Source organism: Lampetra fluviatilis, chromosome 41 (assembly GCF_964198595.1).
Source record: "Lampetra fluviatilis chromosome 41, kcLamFluv1.1, whole genome shotgun sequence".
Classification (NCBI taxonomy): Eukaryota; Metazoa; Chordata; class Hyperoartia; order Petromyzontiformes; family Petromyzontidae; genus Lampetra; species Lampetra fluviatilis.
Window position 1 is genome coordinate 416,673 of NC_136315.1, and position 15,921 is coordinate 432,593.

General features: G+C 52.9%; 1 protein-coding gene across 3 annotated transcripts in view; it reads right to left on the reverse strand.

Moving 5' to 3' along the window:
* LOC144946406 (calcium/calmodulin-dependent protein kinase type II delta chain-like) overlaps positions 1-15,921 on the reverse strand; it is a 96,397-nt gene that overhangs the window by 76,180 nt on the left and 4,296 nt on the right. For all 3 annotated transcript variants that reach the window (XM_078875205.1, XM_078875207.1, XM_078875206.1), the window contains exon 2: positions 15,431-15,525. In XM_078875205.1, the coding sequence (XP_078731331.1) occupies positions 15,431-15,525 (95 nt within the window). The remainder of the gene's footprint in view (positions 1-15,430; positions 15,526-15,921) is intronic.

A 15,921-nucleotide genomic window follows, 5' to 3' on the forward strand; every position in this document is an offset into this window, starting at 1 on the left:
CATGCAGTCCCCAAATATACCAGGCGTTTGGGTCAGGATCGAACCCAGGACCTCCTGTATGCCAGGCGAAGTAAACATCTCACCACTGTGGGGTTGATAGTGTCGAAGTCGGTGTGCTGCGCTACGAACCCAGCAATCCGAGTTCGATTCCCACTCACAGCCAAACACCAGTGACGATTATCTGAACCGGTCCCGAGTACCTGGTGCGGTGTGTAAACATCACTACTTAGGGAGACAAAGGTGGCCGGGCGTGGTGCTGGCCATCCACCCCCGTGTGTGCCGTGCCAGCTTTCATTAGGTGCTTGCTAACCGCACTTGCCCTACCAGTCCTTTAAGGCTATGCGGGACATCTTTGTCTTGATAAGAGCAAGCATTCGGAGATTTTTGCTGAAAAATAAACCTTGCCCTCCTTTAACACAAAGGAAGCTTTTACTATACATTGGCCACACACACGGACCGCGCGCATGCATGCACGCACACACACACGCAGGAACGTGCACGCGCACACACACACACTACACAAAACACCTTTAACAACAAACGATCAAAAAACCGGAGCAAGCCTGCGAGCAGGCTCCGTATATCCAGTTGCGGTAGGAAGCTGTGGTGGAACTATTTCGCCGATTCCATCGATTAATATCCACGCTTAAGATCATGTGCCAACCATCGAATGCCACGTGCCAAACATCTGATCACACGTACAAAAAGGTCCGTTTTTTGCTGTTGCAATTCGAGTGGTGCGCGATGGGTTCCGGTGCTATGCTCACCGCAATGTTACAAAATTTTTTTTTTTATCGCGGACCCTGAAGCGAGACAACTCAAAGACTCGCTACTACCCACAGCACCAGGTGAGAGTCCATAAAAACCAAATATCTCTTGGGCAGTTCCAGGATTTCGGACATACACACTTGAGACGCTGCAAGACGTGGGTAATTATGAAGTGGAATCACTTGGTCCAACAGGGACTGAATCCTGATGTACCAACTTTGGTGAGGCATTGCCTTACCAACACTTACTTCATCTGGAATGGTACATTCCCTTATCACCAGTGGTAGCTAATGTTTTCATGGAGAAATTTTAAATAGATGCCATTCTGACATCCACCCGACATCCTTCCCTGTGGAAGAGATACGTAGATGACACTTTCGTCATCTGGCCACATGTCCAGCCAGCACTGAACTAGTTTTTCAACCACATCAATTCCATACACCCATCCATCAAATTCACCAAGCAAGTGGAAATTATGGCAAGCTACCATTCCTGGATGTTTTGATCGAGAAGAGGCCTAATGGCTCGTTGGGACACTGTTTACAGGAAAGCCACCCACACGGATGCCTATCTAAAGCCTGACTCCCACCACCATCTGGCCCAGAATAACTCCCTCATCAAAACACTACACCATAGGGCCCCCGCTGCATCTCTGACCAGCGCCACCTAGCCAGTGAACTGGAGCACGTACACCAAGCCCTCAAGATGAATGGATACTCAAACCGCACAATCTGCAAAGCTGTATCTCCAACCATGGGGAGGCAACCATCTGAGGACCCAATACAAAACCATCACCTTGCCATACATAGCAGGTGTTACCAAAAAGTTATCCAAAATCTTAAACAAACACAAGATCCAGGTCCGATTCAATACAGTACACAAAATCCGTGATTTGATCCCATCTGTGAAGGATGTCATTCCTGACATGCAATACCCTGGTGTCTACAAACGAAGTTCTGTCTGCGGTAGCAATTACATTGGGGAAACGAAACGACATGTCTCGGACCGTGTTCGCGAAGACAAGGCAGATTTGAAACACGGCAGAACCAATACCTCTGCAGTGGCTGATCATTGTTATAACGCAGTGGGCCCGCACGATATTGTTTTTTCCGAGACCAAGGTACTCTGCAAATCTTCGGGCTTTCATCAAAGATTTGTCCATGAAGCCATCCAGATATGATAATTGTTTTTTTACCCTTCTATCTGGCAACAAAACTGACACCTTTTTTTACAAGGAGTCATGTTTGCATAGACCACAATACCTGCAGCCATAATGCAAACAAAAAACATAACTCTGATAATATATGCACTGTCCTTTAAGTTGATTGGTCCACACCCGAGACAGCTTTCCTTAGAGCCTAGTCTCACATGGGTTTGACCAGATGACGCCAAAAGGCGCACGACGCCAAAAAGGCCCACGTCATCTGGTCCAACACCAATCCCCCTAATCTCCCTGCCTAATCTCTCCCATCATCATAGTGCTAATCTCCCGTTAACACTGCTGTTGTGCGCATATGCGACACTACTCTTATGCGGCGACGGAAGCTCATTTCATGCTAATCTCTCTCCCTACTCTCTCCCTAATCTCCCCCATTAACATAACTGACGTGCTTGCGTCCGGGGATGGAATTCCTTTCCAGCTCAGACCCCGCTTGCTTGCCCATCGCCACGTAAATAACCTCTTGTTGTAACAGCTCTCTCGCTGGTTCGGCAGTTCCACTGCTGGATTATTTTTTACGCCCGAGGACGACCGCTTGTGTTGCGATCAAAACTTCGTGATATATTATTTTTGTTTTATTTTATTTTTCTATCTACGTGACTTTACCGAAAGAACTAAACAGTATGGAATCACTATTAACATCAGTGGTGACATCCGCACCAGCCCTCGACTTCCCCCCTCCTCACCATTCTCACAAACCCGCACCTGAGCCAACCGGCATGGCAGATGTATGGTCAACCAAACCGCTCCCAACCCCCCTCCGTGGATCGACATGGCGCAAGGGAGGCCCAACAACACCAAGGCAGTGGATTAACAAAAAGGCATCAGCCGAACATTATATTAGCAATTGTCATTTCAAGTGGGTGACGTTTCAGAGACAGGCGGGCAGGGCTGCGCGTTCCCGAAGCAGAGATGCTCCAGCCGCTGCCGGGACAATTGTTCTGAGCAACAATTCTCAGGGCCCACTTCATAAGAGCACAGTAATTTGCACGGCCTTGCCATTCAGGAAGCCCTGGGATTTTCACGAAGGACTTTCTTCCAGCGACAGGTTCGTCCAATTTGGGGGCAGTGACAAGGCCGAGAGGAAAGCACGTTCGCAGCCACACGAGATTCTTCACGACCCGGCGGTCGCCCGGGTTAATTGCGGCTTCGTCACAGTGGATGCTAAGGATCCCGTGATATTGTTTAAGAATGGGGGGGGGGGGGGGGGCACGTGTTTTGTTGATGCCAGGGTTCATATTTGCTTAATGTAAAATGACTCGCAAATTATCTCATTGGGTGAAAAAATAAATGGTGGAGAAACGGATATGCGACACGTCATCATTATATTCTCCACAACGATACTAATGATGATAGCGTTGCACTGAACCAGGAACCCCATAGCTTGCCTCTATGAATTTTCAAGTTCACCAGCAGTGATTCAGGTGAGCCCGACTCCGTTCATAAGACACTGAATGTTGAAACCAGTCCAGAATTCGACTGTTTGGAACAACGCTGTTGAGATCATGCACTCCTACAAGGCCGAGCGGGCCGATGGGCCATGTAAAACATGCTTGTTTTGTTTATGTGCAGAGACCGATATACGAATGAGACGTGTCTGCTTATTGATTGTTGTTCATTGGGTTACGCTACAAGGCAACATCACTTCACTCAGGTGAAACTATTGCAGACAAAACTCCATAGCACATCATCTTCCCGATAGCCTTGCACCACAAGAATGGCGCAAATACCAAATGTGCTCAGGATTTGACGACGTCAGTCAGTCAACATTGACATTTAAAAAGATAATGGAACAAGACCTTAACAGTGTGCACGGAAGCACAATTGGAATTAGACCAAGACAGGAAAAGGGAGCACACTGATTAGAGAACGCACGCAAGCGAGAGTCCTCGTATTGACCCGAGTAAAAGTGTGCTTGGACAGGATGCGTCTACAGAAGGGATGATGGGCCCGCGGTCAAGAATATTGACAGCAGTGGCAGCGAAAAGGAAGCAACACGCTCCGACAGCACGCCCACCACGGAGACGGAGCAATGAAATGGGCTCGCGTGCCGAAGCCGGACGGATCATTGCGTCGCAAGACTAAGGAAGCCAGCCTCGGGGAGGAGGCTTCATCCAGCAGCAGAGAGATCGCGGCCAACGACGGCAAATGACGAGTTGCCCTGCCGCTTCGGACTTTCGCCGTTAGCCCCCCCCCCCCCCCACCACGTTGGAGCAGACGTCGCTCGGTCGACCGAGCCAGGACATCGACGGCGAGTCACCACCCCGTGGTGCGAGGCAACAACAAGAAGATGCTGCGGCGGTGCTGGCGCGTGATGAATCAGCCGGCGCGAAGCACGGGGCACGGTGGCAGGCGGGAGACGGATTTGGTGCCGGTGAGCGGCGCGGCGCGGCGCGGCGCGGTCTCCCCACGCCAACATGCCAAGCGGGCTTCATCGGCTCGAGCAGCAGGCATCCGTCAACGCGGCCCAGGGGTTGCGTGTATTGGTCACAATTCAGGGGTTGCGCGTATTGGTCACCACAACTCAGGGGTTGTGTGCGCGATCCGATTGGAGTGATCGCGCACACTGCACCCCCCCCCCCCCCCACCGAAATCGAAGACAGGGATGCAGAGAGAGCACACGCTGCAGGTTGGCGGGGGGGCACGATTCAAACAGTTGAGCGAGCCGAGGGGCAGGACACGCCGCAGTGGCTAACGAGGGACGATTGCAGGCCGACGGTCAACAGCAGCGACAGCGACGAAATGGTAGCCAACACGCGTGACGGCGTGCCAAGGTTGGATTGTTACATCGCGGGCTCACGCGAGGTGCTGGCGGGCAGATTGGGGGAAGCTTTTACCTCAGCCAGCAGTGGCTTGAGCGTGGCCGCCGCCGACATTGTCCATTGGAACGAGCAGCGGAGGCGCCGCACATTTGTCTTGCGGAGGTGAAGCGCCGGATCGATTCTGACGGGATTGTATCCATCGCCCGAGCGATTGAGTCGCCCCCCCTCCTCCATCCCCCCCCCACACCTCCCTAGACAAACCGGGCCAGAGCTTACAACAACGTTCTTACAACGACGTTCTCCGTCCAAACATTAGCGGCTGGGACGGCCCCACAACAAGCACGGGACACGAGCCAATTTTGCTCTTTCCCCTTCAGCACAAGAGGCACGAACGAACACGGGGCATGAGACGCGTGCTCATAATCCACGATCGAGCCACTGCTGGATTATTATTATTATTAAGGCATCCCCAAGCCGTCGCCGTCTCTCAGTCCCGCGATCCATCCGCCAACACCTGCACGCGAGATTATCGAGAGGATTTCCCCTCCTTCGGCCTGCCCCTCTCAGATCGTGTCTCCACCACGGGCCATCGTCCACCGTGTGGCCACGGGCGCGTCCTCCTGCCCACACCCACCTCGCGCCTCTTGGTGGTCAAGATGATGTCGCCGGAGGTACGTTCTCTATTCCACACGTTCCTTTTTTTTTACCCCCTCGGTAGAATAATTCCGAGCATAAACAACTTCCTCCACGCGTCTATCGGTGGTGTCAGGTTCGACGTTTCATCGATGCATAAAAACTCACCGGGTGTGCATCTACACCCTGGGTGGTTAACGAGGGCAGACGAATGAAAATTATGAAAATGGCAGAGGAGGAGAGAGCGCAGGGTGGTGGAGGAGTGCTTTGTGAGACAAATGTTGACGTCTTCTCGTTGTTTCGCGGCATTTGCTTAATTTGAGGCCGCCCAACAACAACACTCGGTTTTGCTCGTCGGCAAAGTGTGACAGCAATGGACGTCAAGGTGCGAGTCGGCAGGCAAACACGCGCGAATAAACAAATAAAAAGGGGGTCCCCGTAAAGTGCATTTGCAGAAATTGATTGCGCCGATGTTTAAAAAAAGAATCACAACGAGACAAAGCAACACCCCACCGGCGAAACAGCCCCGTCTTTAAAACCCACGTTCATTTGACCGTCGTGCCCAACGCGGATTACCAAAACGGGTGTTTTGAAAGGTCGAACTTTTAATCACATTTCCCAGAAATGCCGCTTCCTTCGCGGCCACCCGAGCGAGCGATCGAGTGAGCAAAGCTATCCATGGTGACAAACAAGCCACATGTACATTGTACAAGGGGAAGCGGACGTCAACGGCCGGCCGGGTTCCACGTGGCTCCGCGGCAGGAATGGTGCCTGCGGGCGCTTGTCACGTTCCTGGCCGAGGAGCGCACTCCACCCACTCCACCCCCAACACGCGTGCGTTGGGGGGAGGGGGTCTCTGTCAGGCCGCACGGCCGCTCCGCGCGCGAGCCCTCCACAGGAGCTCGAGCCGCACAGCCGCTTCAAGCGCGGCAGTGCTCAGCCACAATGACGACGACGACGAATAAAAGAGCGACATTTACTCTAGCGCCGCAATAACAATAACCCTGCACCGCGATAACACCACCGGGAACCCCCCACACCCCGCCACCCGAGCTGCAATGCGGAGCAAGTGCACGGCAGGGAGGACATTCGAACTCAAATTAAATTTAAAATGCAAACATGGAGACGACGAGAGGTAGCGTCGTTGTCGTCATCATCAAAGCGAGTTCAGCGAACGCTCCGGCTCGTCTTTTCCTCCCTCCTCCCACCCTCCCCCACCCCCCGACAGATTGTCACGCCATTAATAAGAAATGTATTATTAATGAGCCTTATAATGAAGTCAATTCTCGCGTCGCCAAGACTCGCAAAAACACAAAACACACAACACACACGGGCTCGGGGCGGAGCCGGCGCGAGAGCCTCTGGACGACAATTCATCGGTCCGGCCCGGCTTCGGAATCGGTCGTAACATTTTTGGGGGTAAAAGCACGAAGGGTGCGTGGCCACGTGGTGCAGCGGAGGAACGGGGTTGGGGTGGAGGGGGTGGCGGCTCACGCTGGTCGCCACCACCACCACGAGTCGGTTGAGCCCCACCGAAGCGTTCTGCACGCAATGTGCGTTCGCAGAATTCACGCTGCAAATGCACCTCGTAAAATGCACCCCGGACCCTCGTCAAGATTTCGGAAGCCAAAGCTAAGCAGGAGGGGTGGGGGGGTGAGCCTGGACACCGCTGAGAACGGCAGCCACCGCGCACAGCGAGCCGCGCGGGGCGATGCCGTCGGGCGCAGCAGAGTGGGCGGTGCGGTTAACTCGATCGCCGCGTTCCTGCGGCTCCCCCCTCACAACCCCCCTACGATCTTTGCTCCCCGCCTTCAGCGTGCGCTGCGGCAAGAGTTTGCCGGATGTCTCCTGCAGTTCAGAACGGCCGTGCCGCGGCACCGAGCCGGGGCCGCCGATACCCTCGGGCCCCGCGTCGTGGGGCCGGGGAGGCGCGTGGCAATCCACCGCGGCCTCGGCAACATCGCCGCGGGCCTTACAAGACAACGTTGACTACAACGACGACAACGACAACAACAACAGGTGACGTGTTGGGCAAGTGGCCCTTCTTCGACAAGAACGCAATTTGATCGCTCCCACAATTTGAATCTTGAAGATCGGTGAAGCAGTCACAGTTGGGTCGGTTGTTTCGCTCCAGCGCACGACAGGGAACCGAAAGCCAACCATAAAAAGGAGAAGCCCCACAAAATAACAAAAAACCCCAACATGTGGCCGCATGAGCATAGGCTGTGGGGGCGGGGGGGCTCCGTTAACGCTAGACGGAGGACGCGGCCTCTCGCGAAGGAGGGGACCCGAGTTGGTCCAAATCCAATTAACAAAATCAAGGGGGAGACCCTCTCCATCCCGGTCTCCTCTCCAAGCCCGGCTACCAGCAGCTGCGCAATCTGATCACATGATCGATGAAGTCTGCGCTGCTAAAGCCACGCGCCGTCTCGAGACTGCTGGCGACACGACAGACGCGAGAATGTGCAAGTGCAGCTTGTGGAAATGGGGAGAAGGCAAATGGAAGACAAAACGTGCTTCCGGATGCAAAGCGAAGCTTCGTGTTTATGAGAAGGCAGGTTGTGCCAGAGGAACGGAGTTATTTCATCCAGCGGTGGATAATGAAACACTAGGAGATGGCACTGCTTCTGCTGTTGCTTTGGATGTGACGACGACGATGACACACACACGATAATGGAGGTTAGGATACATTCTACACGATGATGAATATCACAAGACGACGATGACAATGAAGATTATTATTGTAAGATCATGAATGAAACGTGACGATAATGCCGATGATAAACAATAGTGCGACGGTGATGGTATCAAACATTATTGTAACAAGAATTGTAATTCTGCGATTATGATTATTGTGGTGGTAATGTCGATAATGACATTGAATACTAAATGACGATGACAATATCTTGCTGGTGATAGCGCCAAATGTTACGACGGAGACGACCGTTTAAAGATAATAACGATGACAACTGCATTTGTGCAAACATCCCGCCGAACAGAGCCGCTGTATTTCGTCCCAACGTGACGATCACGACGGATGTGGAGACGATCGGCCAAGGCGGGACTCGACGCTTCTCGTCGACGCTGCCCACCATCAACCGAATCGAGTGGACGAGAGGAGAGGGGGGGGGTCTCTCACGCACGGCTGGCGTAGTGGCCTCTTGCCATTCGTGCCAAAAAGCGTGGACCCACAGCGATCAATTTCTGGGGCAAGCAGGAAATAATGAAACGAAAGGGAAAAAACCCTTTCGCCGCCCCCCCACCGCCCCCCACCGCCCCCCCCCACCGCGCGCCCGGCTGCACGGCGCGCAGCGGCCTGACCCAGATATCAAAATTCAACTCCTGCACCGAGGCTCCCCCCGGGGATTTGATGTTCTCTGCGTCACAACCGCTGCTGCACCGCTCGCTGGCACGGTGGGGGAGGGGGGGATAGGGACCACAGGGGAGGGGACGGGGGGGGGACGGAGAGTCCGTTCAAAAACCACGGGTGGAGTCGGTTGAAAACGCGGCCACTGTGACCTCCATTGAATCCGTATTGCTTTCGACCATCGCTCCATCTTCTTGGCTCTCTCTCCGTGTGCAACTCCTCCTCTATTGACAACCCCCTCCCCCCCTACCTCGCATCACACCCACCCCTCTTTCCTTCACCTCCCCAGCTCTGTGCCTCCGTCTTGCCCTCCCCCCACGTCTTTCAGTTCCACTGGCCTCATTACAGGTGCATGCTTGATTATTATCGCGGGTACGAGGGGGTGGCGGTGGTTTTCATCCTGTGACGCGAATCCAATCGACACCGGAGTTTGGTTCCCGGTCACGGCTAACATCGGTGGCAAGTGACATCTTCACCGATCCCGCACTGAGCAACGTGGTGAAATATGGCAAAATGCGTGGGCGATGTGGTCGCCCACAAGTTGATTGACAAAGCCGTCCTGAATTATTTTAAATGATTACTGGATTATGGTACTGAAAAAAGGACACGCGTCCCTCTCCCCGTGTCTCCCCAACTCCTCAGACGGGGGGGGGGGGGGGGGGGCGGCACACATGCGGACATGGTAGAGATGAGAGAGGTAGAGATGAGAGAGATAGAGGGGATCTGTATTGACGTCGTCACAAGCCCAGGCCCTGGAGACGAACACAAGCGAGTACGGCTTGCGAAGGCAACGCAAGGAATATATATTGAAAAAAATACTGCATTGATTTTTTGGCAAGCGCACTCGATAAAGGTACAGCTATCAAAGCATTCACTGCGTGCGCTTGTCAAGTCAAGCAGAATGTACTACACTTTATTTAACCAAGTAGAAAGCTCGGTGAAAGTCATCAACAGCATCGATCTATCCACTGCTGGATGAAGGCCTCCCCAAGATTTAGCCATCTCACATTGTCTCAAAGTCAAAGTCACCGCTGTTAATTGTCTGAGAATTTGACCGAAATTGTCATCAAGCGATTTGCGATCCGCGCTGTGGACCCCACACACACCGCCGGATATCACACATCAGATTCACGAATCGGGGGGCGAACTTTGCCAATTCCCCGAATAAGCGCAACGGCGCGTGGAGAAGCACGAAGAGGTCAACGATTTAAATTATACCGAGAGACAGAAATGGAGAAAAAATACGCACGTTAAACGACATCATCCAAACTATTAAGAGAAGTAAATGCGTTTAGGAATGTAACGCGTCCGAGTTGACATCCACCTAGGAGATGGAGCGATTAAAATAATTTCACGGTGCAGGTTCTGGGATGGATTGTTAGACATTGCACGTCCGTGAAAAGGTGGCGGTAGCATGGGCAGGCCTTCATTCAGCAGTGGACTGATCATGGCTAGTGATGATGATAAAAAGAGATGACAGGAGATGGGAATCCAGCTGTCAAAAGTGCGCAAATTCAGAGCAGGTGGCCATGCCAGGTCAAGGCTCCCAAGCCGCCTCCTAAAGGTTGACCAAATCTGGATTTGCAATGTGTTAAATAAATAACATTTTTGAAAAGCGATTGCATTCAGTGGCTCTGCAGACGTGTCGCTTGCGAGACTCTGCAACGGTCCATCTGTCCCAGCCTCACGCTGCTGCCGCCGCCTCGCGCTCGGCTGCTGCCGTGTCGTAGCCGCAGCCTTATCGCCGGGCCGACGCACTCGCTACAAAGTGGCCAATTAAAATGGAATTCCACGCGCATATCGCTGCAGGGTGCATTGCCCACATACGTTTCCCATCCTGGGGGCATCCACCAACCCCCTGGTCGCCTCAGCACCGCGGGCGGATTAACAGCTACACGCCTGTGCACTGCCTCGGTGGATTCCTAGCCGCCTGGAGTGATTATCTCTGATAATTTGCAATGAGCTGACCTTTTTTGGTTAACCCCGTCCCCTCCATGCGAGCCCAGCGATGCACCGCTCCACAGAGACGCACACAGAGACTCTCCCCTCTGTACAGGGACAACACGAAGATCCCCCGTGTAGTCTGAACAGACTATTGTGGGGCGAGTGCTGTTCGCGAGCACTTCTATGAAGGTCGGCACTGTACACCGAGGGGGTGGGTGGCCAGCACCACGCCCGACCGCCTTTGTCTCCCCAGTGGCAAAGTTTACACACCACACCAGTTACTAGTTTGAGGCCGAGTTGAACTAGGCGAGGCCCAGGACCGGTTCAGATAAGCGTCACTGGTGTTGACCGAGGGCGGGAATCTAACACGGGTCGCCGAGTTCGTTTCGCAGCGCACGAACCGCCGCACTTTCACTCCCCGCAGAGAGACACGCACAGAGATTTAATCTCTCCAAACTGTGAGCGTTGGTCAGCGGACAGACCCTGCCCTTGCCCACCTCGCTCGAAGGAAAGTCAAGCGGTGATCGGAGCATTCCTGCACGGCCCGCCCGCCCTTCCGTTCTGCAAAGCTGCTCACAGCACCCCCCACCCAAACACGCTTGGGGTGCCGCGGCGGCGAGATGTTAACTGTCTCACCTGGTAGGCAGGAGGGCGTGGCTTCGATCCCGACCCTGACATCTGTATAATTGGAGTATGCGTGTTTCTCCCCGTAGTCGCATGGATTTTTCTCTGGGTTATTGGGTTTTTCCCTCCACGTTTATAAACATGTGTTTAAGAGTGCTTGGGCTGCTGGAAATGTCCACGTGATGAGCCACTTCGTTGAGCCGTCGTGTGCGGCCAGGCGGCTGCTGAAAAGGAGCTACGTAGCTCAGTGGGCCTTACCCTGGTAAAATATAAACATTTTTGTTTAGTTATAACTTCCTTATGAATTCTAGATTTGAAGCTTCCTCATGAATGCCCTGGGGCTGTCGAAAGGTAGCTCGTGTCAGCGATTAAGGAGACAAAATACTGGTAAAAAAATATATATATAGAACAATAATAATGTATAATTGAAGTTCAAAACCGCTGACATTACCGCTTCTATTTGTTGCTTCTCGTAGCCAGCGGGGGCGACGCGCAACTCGCGCCGGGTTTAGCCGTCAAGTTTTATCCCGGGCAGCCTAATCCGATAATCCAAGAAGCCTCTGCAGTGCGGCAGTCACCCACCCTCTGCAACATCCCCTGAGCGCAGACTCCCTCCACCGCCTGTGTTGTACCGCCACAGTCACACGCACGTGCATGCACGATGCATGCAAGCGCAGACGCGTGCGGCGATGCACGCGCAGACGCGCGGCGGTGCAAAGGTACCCCCCCCCCTTGCCCTCCCGTGCAGCTGCCCCCCCCTCCCCCCGCTACGAGCTCCCAAATCCGCCCTGGAGCTGGAGACAATCCGCCACCGTCATTTGCATGGGCGATCATCCCCCGGCAAGGCATTCGTGCGCTGCCGAGTTTAGTCGGGTGGTCGGGTGGGTCTGAGGTCAGAGGCGATCACAACCTTGACCAGTTTGCACAAATCTGATGGTTCAATTGCTGCAATAGGGAAACTTGGAAGCGTTCTGTGTAGCGCCCGGGGAAACGTCTGCGTGGTGCTGTTCCGGTTGTCATGAACCATCCTTGCAGCGTGCGCTCCGCTGCAAGGATGCACGGATTTCAACAAAGCTGTGAGGTCATAAAATATTAAAGACAGCCAATCCATGTGACCACAGTCTACCAGGTTTGCATTGCACAAGGAACGCATTAATGAGTGTCAAAGAAAATAAGGGATTCTAGTCGTCTAATGAAAGGACAACACCGTACATTCATCGATGTGTGCTTTACCGTCTCACCACCTGCAGAACAGAGCCAAATGGTACCCCCGGCAATAAACTGCTATTCAGCAAGCAATGAATTTGTTCAAATTGTCAATTAATTGGCGGAAATAATTGCTCCTCGATGTGCAATTGCAGGACGCTGGCTGCACGAGCGGTGGGGGGGAGGGGCCGTGGGCAGGCGCCCCGCAAACGCAAGCTGCGGCACCGTTGTCAGGTGAGGTTTCTTTCTTTTTCATGCGGATTGCGTTATCAGCGGCGACACGCCGCGCGATGATGGATCAGTTCAGATCTCTCGCAGAGCCACAGAAGCGGACGTCACAACTACCTCCCGAGATCCCTTTTGGTCCACGTGGTCGAGCGCAGATACCTTGGTCGCCCACTCTGCATTACTAAACTATGCTTTTGTTACCAGGGAAGCGACCTGGCCACTTCAACGAGGTGACTTGCCGTGTGTAAATGTATAGCAGCCAAATACTCTAAATGAATGTGTCTAAATGTGGAGGGAAAACCCGGAGGACCCAGAGAGAAATGCACGCGATCACGGGGAGAACATGCAAACTCCAAATATATAGGTGTCATAGTCGGGATCGAACCCACGACCTCCTGTATACCAGGCGAGGTAGTGAACACCCTGCCACTGTGGCACCCCTTATAGTGGTAAGGTTAGTTGCAAAGCAGTGAAAAGGAATTTAATAAATTCCGAGCTGGTATGCAACCAAAAAAATGTAAGTGCATAAACAAATTAACATGGGTTTTTTTTGCGTGTGAAGTCATTTGTGATTTGTCTAAGACCATCAACTCACTACACTTGAGAATGCGCTTTAATTACAGGTGTCTGGAACCTGGATTTAAAGCTCAGGATCTCAGTGGTGTTGGCTCAGCACTCTGGCTACCAAATGCTTTTACTCCAGCTCTCGGCCACACCGCGCAAGAACAAAGACAACAGACTGTTGGAGCAAGTCCTGTTTGCGAGCACCTGTGAAAGCCGGCAAGGCACACGAGGGGGTGGGTGGCCAATACCGCCCCCGGCCGCCTTTGTCTCCCCAGCACTGATGTTTCCACATTGCACTAGATACTCAGTTGAGGCCGAGTCGACCTCGGGAAGGCCCAGGACCGGTTTGAATATTCGTCACCGTTATTGGTCCGGAAGTAGGAATCGAACTTGGACAGCCAGGGTTCTCGGCGCAGCGCGCGACCCGCTGCACTACCGCAAGAACACTAGCACACACACGCACGCATAAAACGCACACGTCCATCACTCGGCATGTGTGCATTTCTTTTTGTTCCTGGCCGTGCCGACGTGCACATCCACACACGACTGGCCGCCCCCCCACCCCCCCGGTTTAAATTCAATTCAGTGTCCTCCCTCTCGATGCACGGGAGCTCGTTGACATTCATTACCTCCTCTTCCAAAGGAAGGCCTGGCAAAACAGGATTTAAGTGGCGATCGTTGCTATGATTGGGAGTTGGTCGAATGTCCTTTTCGGAGTGCTTCTGAGAAAGAAATTAACTTTGACCACGTGAGGCTTTCAGAATTAAATAAAAGTAACCTTTTAACATGTTTACTATAATACACAAAAACATGACGGCCTCGGTGTTAATCCACTGCTGGATGATAGCCTCCCCACGCTGTGCGAATCACGGGGGTTATTTTGAGCATACTTCACCAGCCTGGTCATTGTGTTGAGCGTAGAAGCATGGATGATATACACGGTCTCGCAATCGAACAAAGTTTGCTGGGTTCCTATAAAGGTGTGCCAACCACTGCGGACAATTAGTCCACCTCAACCGCAATACAAATGTTGAAGTTGAGAAAACTGGTATAGGACACCAATGCACAGCGGTATCGTGCACTTACAAAATCGATCACAGGATACTCAATGTCAGCTGTGTGCCTTATATGCAGAGGCAACACTGGCACATGGTCGTGGGCTAGCGATCACACTTGCTGCTCGCACCCCCGATCCACTTTGCAAGGGAGCTACGGTGTCGTTTCTGCAAACGACCGCGGGTGCATGCAGGGCACCACGATGGCACCATATTAACTACCTCGCCCCGTATGCAGGAGGTCGTGGATTCAATCCAGACCCTGAAGCCTGCATATTTCGAGTCTGCATGTTCTCCCCGTGGTCGCACAGATTTTTCTCCGGGTCCTCTGGTTTTTCTCTCCACATTTAGAATCGTGCGTTCAGAGTATTCGGCTGCGATAAATTTGCACGTGATGATAAACCACTTTGTCGAGCTATCATGTGGATAGGTCGCTTCTGAACACGAGCTATATCGCTCAGTGGGCCTTACCTGGCAATATAAACAAAAATTACATGGAATTACCAAAGCAGACCCCTCTGCACAAAACCACTGTTAAACATCCTCTAATGGCAAGGGTGCAGTGTTGTATGGGCGACAATCACTTTCATAACGGAACCACACACGCGCACAAATACACATCCCAGGAGCTTCTGCTGCGGTGCATTGATTTGCACACTGGACTTGTAATCCAGTGGTCGCAGGTTCAATTCCATCTCCAGCTACGTCAGCTGAAATAATGGGCCAAGTTTCTCACAACCTCTCCACCTCCGTCCACTCAGCGGTGTTAATGGGTCAAGCTGCAGTTGGTAGATCGGCATGTGCCATGTGTCGGGGTACAGAGTGGGTAGTCACCTCTTCGAAATTGCCTGCCTAGCGTGGAAGAGCAGGCCAAATACCCTACATCAGAGGGACTTCTCTCGGGGCTCCCTCTGATGTAGGCCATTCCGCCAGCAAATGGTGCGAGCAAGGACATTGCAGGGCTGCACCTTCACCTTCGCCTGTTTTGCATGCACATCCCAAACACACACGCTTGCACGCCCGCACATGCCCCCGCGCATGCCCGCACACGCAGCTGCACCTCGAGCGGAGAGCTTCTTGGTGTTGATAATCTTGGCGGCAAAGTCCTGGCCGGTGGCGACCTTCACACATTTGCGCACAATGGAGAAGGCGCCCCTGGGAAAGGGAAAAAAAACAAAAGCGGTTTTGAATGAAAAAATTCAAGACCGGCGGCTAGAATATATGTTGAACTTCTTTTGCGCCGTACGTCGCCGACCGTGCTAATCGGAGAATGTGGGAGACAAAAACTGGCGCCTGTGGACATTACCACACACAGCAGTCGCCAAGTCATTGCCCCCCCCCCCATTCACCGTTTCTCTGACCGGTTAAACATCACAATGTCACCATTTACAGTCATCGTGCAAGCCGTACGCACCGAGCGATTGAATGTACGCGAGGAGCAATTTTACAGTCATTCGATCTAGCCCCAACTTGTGTTTTGATGAAAACGAATCTCCATCCGCATGATGCACATCGCATGTGAGTGCAAGCGAAACATATTCCAAAACGGTA